The following is a 16548-nucleotide window of genomic DNA, read 5'->3' on the forward strand; positions in this document are numbered from 1 at the left end:
TTAGTTTAAGAGTCCTTACTTTTCATTGTTTTTACTCATGGATTAATGCAGCATTAACTAATGGTGATCTGATTGGTTGCAATGTGGGACCTCTTGAATTATCCTTTAAAACACCTGAAGCTGAAATGGCTTTATTTATTTTAATTCAAATATTGTCAAAGACACATTGAAAGCCGAGTTTTCTAGAGTAGTAGTGATAAAGGTGATATAAGACTGAATTGCAGCAATCTGTTGAAAATGGCTAGGCTCAAAAAACCCTCACCTGTTCAAAACAGCTGTGTACAGACAGAAGTTTATTGCTTGTGTCTGACTGGCAACAAAAGTTAAGTCTTGAATAAAAGCACAAAACAACAATTTCATAGCTAATTAAAATCTCTTTATTACAATCACATGTACATCATTATATTCCAAAAAGCTTGCCGTAGTGAAAAGTACCCTTGCACAGACAGATGGATGCGGTGTTGCAAGCTGGATGGAAGTATTGTCAGATGGAGTAAAACAAGTATTGAGATCCCCCAGCAGCAAGTATCTCCGCTCCAGTGTGCTTTTAATTTCACATCACATGAGGACAGCAGCGCTATTTTCAGCCCTCTGTGTCCTTGTGTAACGTAAGCAAAGAGAATGAGGGGGGTGGGTGAGAAGGAAAATTTCTCTCTTCGTCATCCATTATTCAGAGTGTTTGAGTCACAGCTGAAAGAGGTAAAACGGGGAAATAAACAGGGTGCAAGGTTGATTTCATGTCTTTCCTCACTGAATGCTTAACAGGTTTCAAACTGTTTGAATTTTCTTTAAAAAAAAAAAAAAAGATTTTGTCTGTCTTCTTCCGAGTGAGATTAATTAATTAGAAAGCAGCAATTTCTGTGAAGTGCAGGATCCTCTTAGTTTAGCACAAAAACTGGAACCTTCAGCTGACATCTTTTAATACAACTTATGGCTATTAGTGTCTTAGCATAAGGTTGAATACTATTTTTAATATTTTAAACGCCAAAAAAATCATTTAATTTTAAAATTCTTTTTTTTACAGCACTTTGATAATGAATTAAGATAATCCTGTTGTGGGTGTTCTTTGTGTTAGTTTCTGGAAATGTGAAAATAATAATAATAATAATGTAATGAAGCAGATTTTACAGCAAAAGAAACAAAGTACAATGATTTAAACCTATACACTGAAACTCTGATTTAGCAGAAGTTTACACTGTACTCACAATCTGCAGATTTTGATTTAATTTGAGATAAATGAAATGAAGCAGACCCAAATAATACAGAGTAAACCTGGTTGTTGTGGACCCTGGCTGTCTGAATTCCCTGGGCATTTGCTAAACTTGCCCAATTGCTAATCCAGCCATGACTGAACTGTGTGCAAATGCAGCACAGTACATCGCATCACGAAACAGGAGAAGCTTGTTTCAAAATTCACAAGATAGAGGATATTAATCAGCTGTTATGTCTCCATTTTACTTTTTCACAGGGCTATTTTTTCCGTGTTACCGTCTATCTAGTTTTGCTTCATGAGGAATTTAATAACAAGTTCTAAAATAAGTAGTCTATGAGTTTCCTGCCTTTAAGTCTTTCGCTTTTAAAACACAGCAAAACTGTAATTTCTCCTTTTTTCATTTCATATTCACAGATTGATAACATTGAGATTTAAGTCATACAACCTTTGTTTCAAGCTTCATGGAGCTTCACAGTAAAAGGGTCTGGAACTGACTATCAGATAAAACTGATATATATCTGAAACATCTCACTCTGAAGAAGACAGAAAACATTTGTCTGTATTGTCTGTGTCACTTTTAAGCATTACAGTGTTTGTTATCTTACTCATAATTCATGGAAGTCACATTTAACATTCAGACCAAAATGAGCCACTATCCATGAATGCTGATAATGTGGATGTGAGTTTTAAGCATACTAATACTACAGTGTTCATCTCTGTGCTGTATATACAGCCTCCGTAACACAGCTATAAACCTACAGAATCACATCATAAACCACTGGAGGCGTCTGATGGCATTTTCATGTCCTGTTACCGACTCAGTCCTCAAACGCACCATCTGACAAAATCAATATCTACATGTCTTAATGACACAAAACAACAGTAAAATTCAATTGATCCATTTAAAGAGACAATAATATTCACATTTTGTGTTCACTTCTTGAAAACAGTAAATCAAGGTTTAACCAGCTTTTTAACTAAAGTAGCTCGGAAAGATTTTAAAGATCATAAAAACAGTTCACATTGGTTTTGAAACCATCACAAGAAAATATTGAAATATGTCCAACACAATCACAATAAACGATTTTTTCCTCCATAAATCACTATGTTAGTTTATAAAGAAAACATTAACACACACTGTCATTCTATCTACAGTCGTTCCACTGGCCTCGGTCCCTGGTACAGAAAAGTAGGGAAAACTTTTTGTATAAAAACGATGTGCAAAAAGTTGTTTTCTTAGGTCCCTCTCATGGAAAACTATGTAAAGAAATAACGTAAATATATACATAACCTTTGCTGTTGCTGTTGTAAATTCTACGACTGCTGTACACTTGTGGTGACTTGTCACTTTGTGCATCTGTTGAATCGAAAACAAGTTACTGCATTCGATGGAACCCTGACAGGTAGCGTACACAACACCGTCATTGTCATATTAAAACTAGCTTGAGGTATTATTGCACATTTTCCTGAACCGCGGACCTGGAATCAGTAAGTTTTCAGATTTACTCACGCTTCATACCAGCTTTTAGTGGAATGTCGACGCTGACTTTAGCTCTGTCTGTTCTGGGCAGACATACAGTTGTGTTCACAAATTTACATACAGTCATCATTGGCCTTAATGTCATGGTAATTCTGGGGATTGCAATGGTTTCTGTGAACTGTACTTCTTCCAGAGGGAAAGATTGTACAGTATAGGTCATTAAAAAGCAAGAATTGGGTGCACAAGTTTAAATTAAACTTCTGACCTTTAAATTCGTTGGCCTCGATCTAAACGCTAATTAAGATCTGTGAACTATGCTTAAAAGCAGGGTCCGTGCCAGGACACCAACCAATTTTAATGAACTCTACCAATTCTTTCAAGGAGAGTGGTTAAATAATCAGCCAGAATTTTGCCTGAAGCTTGTTGATGGCTACCAAAAGGGTCTGGTGGAGATGTAACCAAACATTAGTGTGGGAGCATGTGCGCTTCTGACTAAGTATGTTTATTTTTGATCCTGTGTGGATTTGAGAAATCCTAAATAAATTCAAACTTGTGCACCTAGTTCTTGTTTCTAGAGGTCAATAAAGATATATGCTTTACAATCATGTCAGTCTGGAAAAAAATAGCAGTTCAAGGCAATCATTACAAGCCCAAAACTGCTATAACATTTATGATGAGTGTAAGCAACCTTCTGACTGTAACCATATGCAGCAGCAGTCTGCAAACTTAATCTAAAGCTGTCTTGAGGTGTAACTTTTTTCTTGAAAATTCTCTCACCAAAGTCAACGCATGTAGATTTCAGTAAACATGCATAAACATTTAGTGCACAGATAGATTTGTAAACATCCAGCCAACAGTAAAGACACCAAGAACAGAGACCCATGAGCCAGGAAGGGCCAGAAATCTGATGCTGCATTCTCATCACGTCAGTAAGAAAGGAATGAAATGTTGTCATAACATCTTTGCAATATGAATGTGCCACTCAGCAGTAATGGTGTATTTTAGCTAAACACTAGCTACAACTAGTAATGTCCATTGCCATCATTTGGTCTCATCATAGAAGTGACCTATAGTTAAACGATCAAAAATAAAATACAAGGTTTGGCTTACCAGAAGGTAACAAATATGTGCAGCTCCTTCTGGCTCCTTTTTAATTATCTGAATCAATTGTATCCATCTTATTAAATTACATTAAGATGTAACTGCCAGTGGCAATGGCTTTTATTTTTATTTTATGGCTTCCCATTAGTTTTATCGTTTTTTTTATACTGGCACTTTCTTGGTTCTCTTTTCACCAAGTGGGACAAATATTCCAATCAGCTGCATGTAATTCATGGCATTAAAAATGTGACGTGAATGTAGCATAAAACTGACTCCCAAAGACTATTACAACTGATTTCACAGACTAAAGCTGTGGTCACCTGTGAAAAACCTCCATGGCAAACTCTTTACCCCCTTGATCAGCATGTTTTTACTCATGTTGCCCAAGCCAGTCAATCAGGTCACACTATTTAGCATTTCAGTTAGAAAAGCTCCCACTGACCTTTGAATTGTAAACAGTTTCTGTTAAAAAACAAAAAAGAAACCTTTAGGATTTGGCATTAAATCTCAGTTGTCATTGTCTGAATTGCTACAGTTGATGGTTTCTGTAGTGCTGATAAAAAAGCATGTAATTCATCATTAGTGCGCAGCCAGGTGCATCACGTAGAACAGTATTGCTCCCCGAACGTCTTAGATTGAGGATCTAAGTGAAAACCTAAATCTCTGTAAATCTATCAGAGCTTCGGTGAAATAAATGGGGCATAAGATGGAGCATGAAAGAAATGATGCAAACAAACACACTCATCTGACCTTGTTCGTTTGTGTGTTATAACAAGCGCCATGCACTGACACAGACGTTTTGTCCAGAGTGCTATACAGTGGTCAAACACCCACACATAAAGCTATCAGTTGAGGTGATGTACAGCAATGACAGTGAGGTTCCCTCCCATTCACACATTCATTAAAGGAACAATTCAACTTTCTGTCAGTCTTCTTGTTCTCTGTCTTCCCCAGAGACTTGAGAAAATGAGTATTAGGTTCATCATTATGCTTCAAATACAGAGATGGTGAGGACCTTGTTCATCCAAAGTCACTACACATTACTGCTGCAACAAAGGTATGAACAGCAGAGTGTGGTAAACATTGCACGCTCCATTGTATGTGCACCGGGGACAAATGCCAGTCATATGGACCCATATGTTACTATGAAAATTCACAGCTCATAATTTGGGTTTGGTTTGACATGAAATTTATGGCCATCTGTTTATCAACCATAAATTAACTCAAATCTGAAAATCCTGGACTGACCAAAAACCAGCTGAACTGGGTGAGACATAAAAGGATTATTTAGCTGTAAATACCTCATGTTGCCCTGGATCATTTTTAAAAAATACATGAATGGCTTTGCAGTGTTTAACCTGGCTTAACACAAGGACTGGAAGCAAGCTGCAGCTAGTCTGTGCTTAGCAAGGCTAAATATGTCCTGGACCTCTCTGTAAGTGACACATGTAGTTAAAACTAATATCATCGTCTCATCTGGCCTCGGAGAGACAGCACAAGAACAATTGCTAAAATGTTGTATTGTTAGCTTAATGTCACACACATTCACACGCAGAGTTGCAGTTAGACACTGTGTCCATGCAGTTAGACAGTGGTGACCGTCAGCAGGGAGCTGGGACACAGCATGTCATCCTGGTTGTCCAGCCTGGTCCCATGAGTCAGGAGCTCCTCTACTGTCGTCCAGTCATCCAACAGCTTTCTGTTCCTCATACGACTCAGCTTCCTCTGACTCAGCTCCAGGACCGTGTTGCACCTGCCTTCTGCAAAACCTCTGACTCCATTGCTGTCCAGAAGACCTCCATCATCAGCGGAGGCTCCTCCTCCTCCTCCTATCACGGGTCCTCCCCTGCTAACGACATCTCGTACAGTCCCTCTACTGGCCTGCAGCTGTTGTAGCTGCTGTTGCTGCCTCTGCTCACGGGCCAAAAGAAATTGTTCCCTCCTCTCCGTTCGACTCCAGTATCGACCCATCAGCATGTCAGTGCTGGTCTCCTCGTCGGTGCTCATCCCGCTGCGCTCATCCGCTAGCTGAGAGGCTCGATCTCTAAGCAACTGGCTCCTAGAGACTCGTGTGGTTGTGTTGGGTTTACAGTTTGGATTAAATTTTGACTGCAGACCAGAACTGTGGTTTAAACTTGAACCTGCATTAATTGGTCCTTTGTTTACATCCTGTCCAGCTGTAGCACAAGCTCCTGTGTGACCTTCCAGAGTGCTGTAGAGGCCTCTGCCACCTCCACTTCCATGAGACTGACGGCTGGCGGGTTTTGGCCATGTGTCATTGACGTCACCGGCCTGAGGAGGCAAGACAAGACTCTGGAGGTGCTGCTGCTCTCCGACTCGGCTCCTCTCAATCTCCTTCTGCCTTTCCCTTTCCATCTCCTCCTGAATCTGTGTCTCCCTCTCCCTTTCAAGCTCTTTCTCTTTTTGAATTTGCCTTTTTTGCTCCAGTTCCCTCTCTATCTCTCTGTTCCTTTCTACCAACATTGGCTCAGGCATCAAGCTTCTTTCTTGTGAGTGCCACCAGTCATGGTGCGCGAGCTGGCTGTTGGAGTTGTTGTCATAGCAACGCTCATGGTTGTTGGCACCTCTGATGTGCCCCAGAGTGGTGGCATGTTGTTGGGGTGAGAGGGCCATGCCTCCAGGGTGGGAAGCCATCACACCTGTCACTAGCTCGGCTTCCTCTGGCAAGCCTGGTGGCAAGACGTTACATGGTGCGACGCCTCCACAGTGGTGCAGGGTTGCAGCGCAGTAGGATGGGGAAGCTGGGTGGCTGGCTCGTCGACGGTACTCTTGTGGAGGTGGCCGATGGTGCAATGTTCTGCTTCTCCTCAGCATCCCAACTGAGCTTGACCCCTGGTGGTGCTGCACTGGCACTAGTGGTCTCCGGTGGCTAGAGGGAGTGCTGCAGGTTGAGAGGACTGGGCCTGTCATTCGTGACACTGCAGTGTGTGTATGGGAGGGATTGAAGAGGGCGCCACTGCTGGAGCTGTGACGGTTCAGACAGGGCCGATCAGCTTTGTGGAACTGGACTGATGAAACCCTGGAAATACAAAGAGTTTAATGAAAAAAAGGCACCAAAGAAAAGGTTTTAGGTCATGTGTAGTCCCTGTAATCCATGGGTTGTATTTTACAAAGATATGTTTTTTTGGTAAATTAACACAAATGTTTGAGTTCCAAGCAGCATACCTCTTTTTTATTCTGAAAAAAAAAAGTGTTTTAAAATTTTTTTTTAACAAGTTTTAAATCACATTGCAATCAATGGTTGTTTTGTGTGTTGGCTTTCGTTTAGATTGGTATCATTTGTAACTGGTATTATATAAGTGAGTAATATTAAAAACAAGACTGGTTTAACTATGTACACCTATCTGACAGACCTTAGAGAAACCAGCACCACGATAAAAATTTGATATTCTAATTACCTGACTAGGCCACGTGATGGCAGGTCCATGACAGGCCCAGCACCATCCTCCATCCCAATCTGCAGATGCTGACATTGAGGCTGCATTGTCAGCGCCTCAGGGATGGCCTCCAGCAGCTCACGGTGGCTCTTGGGGCAGCTGTCACGCCGTTCCTGCCTTTCGCATGGTTCACCCTGATGTTGCAGCCTGGCATTGTAGAGACGCATTCGCTTCTCCAGCAGCCTCTGGAAGTGCCTGAACTCCCCGGTGCTTACACTATAGAAGCCTGAGTCGCTGAGCTCTGAGGAAATGAAGGACTCTGAGGAAGGAGAGCCACCACCTCCAAAACCCCCACACCCTCCTGGGGCAAGGGCCCCATGTGAATGACAGTCCTCCAGACCTCCCTCCTCGGTCTCCAGACCTGAGAGGTCACCCTGGTGAAGGGAGCCATCTGTCCAGCCCAGACCACTGTCCAACTCATGGTGCAGGGGCAGGAAACCCATTGGCTTCTCTAGCATAAAATCCTCATCATCTGTCTATAAAAACAGGCAGGGTCAGTCCAGTGCATCATGACACCAAACACTAAAAATGACAACATGTTTTATGTTTTAAATGTGTGAAGAATCTCAGTAAAAAATGAAACCTGGCTGATTGTGTCTGTAGAGTGAAAAACTGTTAAATACTAAAGGTAAGCATTGAGATCTGCTCTAATTCTCAGTTTATTCACTTGCCTTTTGTTCAGTTGTTTCCTGCTTTTAAAAGTTCCTGAGTGACGGTTAAATCAACATCAATGGCCAAAGAGGAAGGGTGCCAGTATTCTTTTTTGATTTTAACAAATCTAAACAAATTTAATCGTGTATGCCTGTAAATAGTGTTGCCAGTCTGTCTAGCATTGAACCACAAGCTCATATCGCCTAATATGAAAGAGGTGGATCTTTTATGTTTCATTAAAAAATAAAAATAGAAAAAAACCCTTAATGACTATTAAAAAACTAGCTAGTCACTGAAAATAAACACTACTAAAACAGAAAATATTTCCAGATAGTATAAGTTGAACTGAGAATAAATAATAGTGGGTGCATTTATGTTAATGAAGGAACGTGTCAGCCGGTGTAGCTGTGAGGCTCAATGACTCCATGACTGAAATGAGTAAGCTTTATTACTACTTGCACAGAGAGTACTAGCAAGTATAAGCAATTCATAATTGATTTAACAAACAGGGTTTGCATACTCGCCAGATATATGTTTAAAACAACAACGTTAACAATTTTATGGAAAAGCAGATTTTTACATACCTGACTGTGGCAGGCGTTTTGCTCTTCTAAGTTAGTACTGCAGCATCCCATCAGGCAGTTCTGTCCCTTTGATCGACGGCCAGCTAGTTCTAGATCCTGAGTAATGTAGGAAGTGACAGAAGAACATGAGAATGTGTAATACAATTTGTTACTGATTAAACTCATTCTTGGTCAAATCAGAAACTACAGTGTGAAGGTACCCATATATTGCAAATGAACTTTTACAAATTCATCCGCAGTGCAACTCTAGAATCACAGATGAGTGTGCATGAGGGTTGTTTTTTTGTTGTTGGTTGTTTTGGAAATCAAACTGTGATTAGAAATTAGAGGTGTAATTGGTAGACCATTTAATATTCCTTTCATGAGCTTTTTCAGCCATGTCAGCCAGAACAAAACAAAAAAACACGTGAGAGAAGCTTCTGAGCTGTGTTTTATGAAAATACGAAAATAGTAATAAGCTGTGCTATATGGCCTCATCGACAATCTGGATGCAAGTGTTCTGATGCACTTCTGTGTGTGTGTGTGTGTGTGTGTGTGTGTGTGTGTGTGTGTGTGTGTGTGTGTGTGTGTGTGTGTGTGTGTGTGTGTGTGTGTGTGTGTGTGTGTGTGTGTCTGTCTGTCTGTCTGTCTGTCTCTTAATATCACCTGGCGACCAATGTCCACAGTGTCCCGTGGGGAGCTAGACAGGTAGCTATACCGTCCGCCATCACAGTGATCTTGAGGCAGAGACAGGTGGTTGTAATAATGTCTGAAAGAGATGACAAGGACACAGAATTCAGACATTTTAAAGCAAAAATCCTGGAATTATACAGGTCCGAAGACACTAACGTTCTTCAAAACAAACATGGATAACGTTTCATTGGACAAGTGGGTATCCCCCTTGGAAGACGTAAGTAACGTTCCTTAACTTTCAGGCTGCATAACATGGTTATACATTTGTGTCTGTTTCACTGTATAGTCTGTTAAGTTGAACTTTGTCCCAGTTACTTAAATTTTTATTTTATTTATTTTTATTTCACACATTTAAAAAAATAACAACTGACTCTTACAATCAACAGTTCACAGACAAACTAAAGATGAGACTGCCGACAGTATGAGAGACGGGTGTAGTCACCATGACGGGATCAACTGGTCATGAAGTCTATTGTGACACCTCATCCTGAGTGTGTTTACATCACCATCTTGGTGTTTTGGAACCACATGTGACGGCATCTCAGGAACACCGCAATATATGATAGCGGCTTTGAAAATCCTTTGACTGTACTGTTGTCGATTAACAGCCAAAGACACAACGGCTAAGTAGTCATTCATGTAATCCTTGATTCTGACAGGCTTCTAGTTGAAGCCTGCCACCTGGGGCGCATGCATAATCATTGTAATCATTACATTGTACTCAACATGTGATAATGAAATTTATGTCACTCAGACACATGCAAAAACACACAAACACACACACGTATATGTATACATTACAATGTAATCCCATTACATTTTTCAGTAATGCAGTAATTTAACTGTGTTATTTGCATGCTAGCACAAAGCTAGCCAAGAATCTAGAGTAATAAACCTATAGAGCTGAGTGTATGCTGACCCCAACCCAGCAGCCAGAGCCTGAACTTCAACAGGTAAATGATGGGCAGTCATGTTTACAGCCTCAGTTTCTACCTGTTCATGTTTTTACAAGAGAATCACTGTGACGATCGCTTTTAAGTCTCTTTGGGCTGGTTTTAAACTTTGCATTGTGTTGTCAGCTTTGTGTTTATGTTTAAATACTAAAGAAAGATCCCATGTGTATCCTCTTTAGGATAGGAGTTTGTGTTGGTATGTGAAGCTGTAGCCTCAGGTTTATATTGTTGATGGATAATTATGAGACAGCGTATTTTAGATCATTTTACAGAGTAATGAGAAAGTAATGAAATGAGTAGTGAAACAAATTACTTTCTCTAGCATAATTAAGTAATGTACTGCATTACTTTTAAGAAAAGTCATTTTCTGTGGTCTTTAAAAGTGGAATGATTGAATATTTACTGCTTTTGCTTTAAAAAAAAAAAAACCCCAAGAAGCATCCTCTTACTAAAAAAGTTTTTACATTTTTACAAATATCAGTAAAGCATTTAGTTTTCTTGTTCAATTAAACAGTTTCCAATCATCACTGCACAGGGATGCAGCAAACACTATAATTTATTTATGATACTGGCTCCTTTTAACTTTTCAGGGCATACAAGGATGTTTGCACAGTATAATGACATTGTTATTTAGTTGTTTAGTACAGTGTGGTCATAAGAAATCCGATGTAACTGCATACCGGCATTTCTTAAAATCACTGTGAGACAAAGTGGTTTTACAGCTCTTAACATTACATAACAAATCATATGTTTTATTACCTGTGTTGGTAAGAGGGACTAGAAGTGTTAAGGCCCGCCCCCATCAGAGGGAGGGGCAGATTGAGGTGCTTCAGGTCAAGGGGAAGGGGCTCCCAGGATCCCCTATCTGCCTCTGTGCCACGCCTCCTCTGGCCCTTGATCTGCATGGTGATTGGACGCTGATTGGCTGCCAGGATTCGCAGAGCATCCCTTTGGCTCAGGTGTGCTAGACTCCGCCCATTCATCTGAGGCAAACAGACAGAAGGGTTGTGATGTTAGCAAAGTTGCCTGCTGCTGAATTCATGTGACACAAAGCTCATTGAAGGACACATCAATCGCCACCAATGGACACATTAACATTAGCTCGATACTCTAATAATCCTGCCTTCATTAACTAATATAACCTTTGTATATGCTTAAGACTTAACAGAGTAAGTGTCTCATTTTTAACACGTCAAACTGTCTGATTGTAAATGTGAAATCTTCTGATAACAAAGGGTTTCCATCTCAATTATATATTTTCTAAACTTTAGAGCTCACAGGTGGGCTTGAGCCTATTTCAGGTGACACTTTGAGAGTGCAGGAATACACCCTGGGTCATCAGAGGGCTGACTCAGGAAAAGAAAAACAACTATTTCCACTCACATTCACAGGGACAACATGCAAACTGCATAGTGAAGTCCTGCCACCAATGGGTTAGAACAAAGCGCTCCAAAAGAACTATACTCAGCTACAGGTAAAAAATAATAACCAGAGTAGTGGTTGGTTTTGATTATAAATACCAGCCTCGAGGGGGAAAAAGTGCCTACAGCTTGAAGGATAACTAGCATTACTCTTAGCTAGGGGTTGGTCAAAATAAAATATTTGTGTAATTCGTGCGTCATCTTTTTGGATTGGTTCTGACTCCTAGATTTTCTCCAGCAACAGAATTTTTTTAGTCCCTATGGTAGTGAGGTAGAACAAAACAGAACTCCACACTGCAGACAGTTGGTACTGTTAGTACGTGTCTTATTGTGGATTTATTTTTTCCTGATTAAATATAATACATGTAACAGCTGCTACATAGAACAGTAGCTATGGTTAATCCTTCACAGCCTGTGAAAACGGCAGGCCTTATGTGGCTCTGGAAGAACTTTGTCAAGTCTGAAAAATAAACCCTTGTGATTTTATTGCAGATACATGGCCTTAAGCTTAGAAACCACTAATGTGTAAATTGGACACCTGAGTTACAAACTGAGTGGGTGGTGTGGACTAAAGATGTGGCTTCTTGCCCTAATGACATGATAGAATTAATTGAATGATGAGGTTCTACAAACAAACATAATCTGGTAATGTGCTGTGGGAAAACTGCATTCATCAACATCACAATCAAATTTATGCTTGCCCGCTGCCATTTTAAATGCACTTCATGTAGGGTTTTTTTTTGTTTGTTTGTTTGTTTTGCAGTGTGAACACACTACAGACCACAAACGGACTCAATTTTTCAATATTACGCAACTAGGTCAGAAGACCCTCCGCCTGCAGAAAGATGGTAGTTTTTTTCCGGTATGCAACACCCAAACAGCTGAATTATGGCAGTTTAAAGGAAATATGAAAAATAGTGACATGGTATCCACGGCTGCTTTAAAGGGTTAATACCTTCAAGCAGCATCCTGCTTCATGCACACACACAAACACACACATACACTGTCACACACATGCAGCTCAGTGGCTATCGAATTAGACGCATGGACAGTATTGTTAACTCCAGCACATCACAACCATGAGTCACCCTCCTCTACATTCAACTGCACACTCACACACACACTAGCAAACAGGCACACGCGCACACACCATGAGCTGAGAAGCACAAAATGGCACCTGTGTGTGTAGCCAGAGGACGGCAGTAGTCTTCAGGAGATGATGAAGATGTTATACACACAACATTAAAAATTTGACACGCGTACAAAAAGTATTTAGATTTAATACTGAAGAATTGGGTTTATCATCCATTTATAAACATGCGCACTCACACAAAAATGTAGTCTTGCAGAAATGATGATGCCTTTTTGCATCTGCACATACAGACACACAGACATGCACACGTACGCACGCACTCAAACCTGGATGTGAATGAAGCTTAATTCCATCTACTTTAATGAGACATCATAAAACACTGTTACAGCATTATCTGTAACAGTGAGGCAGGTATTTGGCGGCTCACCGTTTGGTCGCCCATCCACGGTCCAGAAAGCCAGCAGCCCATCGTCACGGTGACAGAGGACAGCTGCCTTGACTCCTATGAAAATCAACGACACTGCTGCTTCCTTCAGCAGATCGTCTCCTCCTCCTCCTCCTCCTCACGCTTTCTGTCTCTCCTCAGTGTGCCTTTCACTCTTGGTCTCTCGGCATCTGTCCCCTCTCCACTGTCCTCTTTTCTCTTCTGTGTATCCCTCTATCTATTTCTTCAGCGTTTCTATCCTTGCCCCTCCCCTTCCTTTACGGCTTCTGATTTTGGCATCCTGCACACACACAGACACGCTTGCATGCAACGCTGCAAACATAAAAATATGCGCAGGCTGACACAGTACATTTAGAGATGGAGAGGGAAACACGCAGTCACACTATGAGGATGGTGTCTGATTGGTAGTCTTTAAAGGATCATCAGCCAATCGGAGGCAGCATTTTCCCTGTGGATGTCTTCCTCTGTGACTGAAACTCCTCAGCAAAGCCTCATGCATAAGGCAGCCTCTACTGCAGCAATATACCCACACTGGCAGAGGAGACACACCATCCAGACATCCATCTTCTTGCTGTTCATCCAGGATCCCCCAGTTGATGCATGCTGGGAGGTGTAGTGAATACAAAGTATACCGAGGTGGTATATGCTGTACAAGAGAGTATACTTGATTGCTTATAACAAGGGAGCATAGTTTACAGTATCCTGCGGTACTATAAATCGCATCCTACTCTATAGGATACATTCGCTTTATGAGTTTATACATCTTACAATTAAAAAAGCACACCAGAGTCATAGATGGCAAAAAAGTCGTAGTAGTGGTAGTTTGTAAATATATCAGCTAAAAAGAAATGGGTGAAGCTGAAATTAAATGTAAACTGTTAAAAAATAATAGCAGTTCATAGTATCAATATAAATGGCTAGATTTATTAGAATTATAACATTAAAAAGAACCAGCTTTAATAGCAGCGGGTGACAAATTTGAAAGGAAGGGAGAAAAAAAATGTTGAATAATAGAATAGAATAGAATAGAATTCAACTTTATTGTCATTGCACATGCACAGGTACAGGGCAACGAAATGCAGTTTGCATCCATCCAGAAGTGCTTTAGTGATATAGATATATTACAATATATATTAGCAATAATATAGATATGTGAGTATATTACAGAAATGGGTATATTATGGTATGTTATAATGTACACGGTATGAAGTATGTTGTGAATATTCTATAACTATAAGTATGTACAGGCTGTAGTGAGTACAAGCTATGTACAGGATATGAACAGGATATAAATATGAAAAACTATACAGAATATGAAATAAATAACTTTACAGAATCTGGGATATACAGCTATACAGAAATGGGAACTATGCAAGTTGTAAACAGTTGTAGGATTAAAGATTATCGAATGTACAGAATGATTATTTACACAGAGCTATACAGTAGTGCAGTTAAGATAAGTGAGATATAATTCCTACAGAGGCTATATAAAGTGCTAGTGGTTGTGAGTGGTGGTTCAGTCCATGTTATTATTGTGTTTGAGGGTACAGTTGTCCATTGTGGGTGTGTGTATGTTCAGTCCATGAGTTTAACGTGGGTCAGATGTCAGGAGGCAGAGTTCAGGAGTCTGACAGCTGTGGGGAAGAAGCTGTTCCGGTACCTGGTGGTCTTAGTCCGGAGGCTCCTGTGGCGCCTCCCAGAGGGCAGGAGGGTGAAGACTCCATGTGATGGGTGACTGGGGTCTTTGATGATTTTCCCAGCCCTTTTCAGACACCGCTTCCTGTAGATGTCTTTTATGGCAGGAAGTGGTGCTCCGGCGATGCGCTGGGCAGTTTTCACGACCCTCTGCAACGCCTTCCGGTCCGAGGCAGAGCAGTTCCCGTACCAGACTGTTATACAGTTGGTCAGGATGCTCTCGATGGTGCAGCGATAGAAGTTCACCAGGATGTCTGAGGACAGGTGGTTCTTCCTCAGAGTCCTCAAGAAGAAGAGGCGCTGGTGAGCCTTCTTGACCAGCTTGGAGCAGTTGGTCGTCCAGGTGAGATCCTCGGAGATGTGGACTCCCAGGAACTTGAAGCTGCTCACACGCTCCACAGCCGTCCCCTTAATGTGGATGGGTGGATGTGGGTCAGCATTCCTCCTGTAGTCCACGATGAGCTCCTTGGTCTTCTTGGTGTTAAGCAGCAGGTTGTTTTTGTCGCACCACTCAGCCAGACGATCCACCTCCTCCCTGTAGGCGGCCTCATCGTTGTCACTGATGAGGCCAATCACCGTGGTGTCATCTGCAAACTTAATGATGGTGTTGGAACCATCAGCAGGTCTGCAGTCGTGGGTGAAGAGGGAGTAGAGGAAAGTTATCGAATAAATGAAAAATGGTTAAATATTGAGGCTGAAATATAGCTGAAACGTATAGATTCTGCATTTAATGGGAATAAATAAAAAAGTTTGCCAAATAGCTCTATTGATTGATTTCATTGTGAAATGAATTGGAAAATGATTCAAAGCAATAAAAAAATAGTATCAAATTAATACATTTGGAATAGGACAGCAGGTGTGATGAAGCGGCGCTGGAGCTCATTTGCAGATTTTCATTTTAAAATGAATAAATAATTTATTTTTAATAATTATTTTTAAAAGAGAGGGACCTGAGCATAATCAGAACCAGTCTGTGAGGCCTGGCATCTATCCTGTACCAAATGTCTGCAGTTTTAAGTTATTGTGTAAGTGCAGCTAATAATACAGTGCCTTTTCTCTGATTAAAAACACCTATAGTGCTACACTCAGTTGTACTCACGAAAAGCACGACAAGTTGTTGCGTAACGAATTGAAAAAAATAGTGAGAGATTCACACCCAGCGTACAGTCACCACCTTCACACAATAGCCAATCATGTCGTGAAGTGGGTGTGAGTGTTAATTGTAATTTTTAGGAAGTTACAGAAATGGTCAGACAGAGTGTTGGAAGTGTCTCGAACAGATCCTGATCCAAGTGTATTCTAACAGAGGAAGATATTTTCTAAAACAAAACTGACAAAAAGTTCTAGCCCTTTTTTGTTAAGTCCTTTGCCTCAGCCTTCTTGTTTTGCATTGCCCTGCTATTATTTGCTACAATTTATCTGTTCAATCCAAGCATATTTCTACAAGCGAAAATCAGTGTGTAGGCAGCACATTGGTGTGGTGGTTAGCTTAACACCGTTGCCTCACAGCAAGGCACTCCTGGGGTCTAATCTACTCAAGGCCAGTCTGTGTGGAGTTTGCATGTTCTCCCTGCGTCTTTTTGGGTTTTCTGCAGGTACTCAGGCTTCCTTCCACACCTAAAAGATATCTAGTCAGTGTGGTTAAATTCGTTGGTGAGTGTGAATGGTCTCTGTGTGTTAGCCCTGCAACAGGCTGGCGATCCGTCCAGGGTGTATCTTGGCTTTTGCCCTATGGTGGTTTTTCAAATCTTAGTTGATATTTAATGGTTAGTCCAACAAAAT

The 16548-nt window shown here is 40.9% G+C and overlaps 1 protein-coding gene across 1 annotated transcript; it reads right to left on the bottom strand.

Annotated features, from left to right (window-relative positions):
- Positions 1-354: 354 nt before the first annotated feature.
- Positions 355-13472, bottom strand: LOC113022111 (uncharacterized). Its single transcript, XM_026167170.2, has 6 exons — positions 13054-13472; positions 10872-11095; positions 9133-9235; positions 8488-8583; positions 7214-7728; positions 355-6834 (listed from the first exon to the last, which is right to left on the bottom strand). The coding sequence occupies exons 1-6, from the start codon at positions 13093-13095 to the stop codon at positions 5379-5381; spliced, it is 2436 nt and encodes an 811-aa protein (XP_026022955.2). The 5' UTR covers positions 13096-13472; the 3' UTR covers positions 355-5378.
- Positions 13473-16548: the final 3076 nt, after the last annotated feature.

This window comes from Astatotilapia calliptera, chromosome 5, assembly GCF_964374335.1.
Source record: "Astatotilapia calliptera chromosome 5, fAstCal68.1, whole genome shotgun sequence".
In the NCBI taxonomy this organism is placed as follows: domain Eukaryota; kingdom Metazoa; phylum Chordata; class Actinopteri; order Cichliformes; family Cichlidae; genus Astatotilapia; species Astatotilapia calliptera.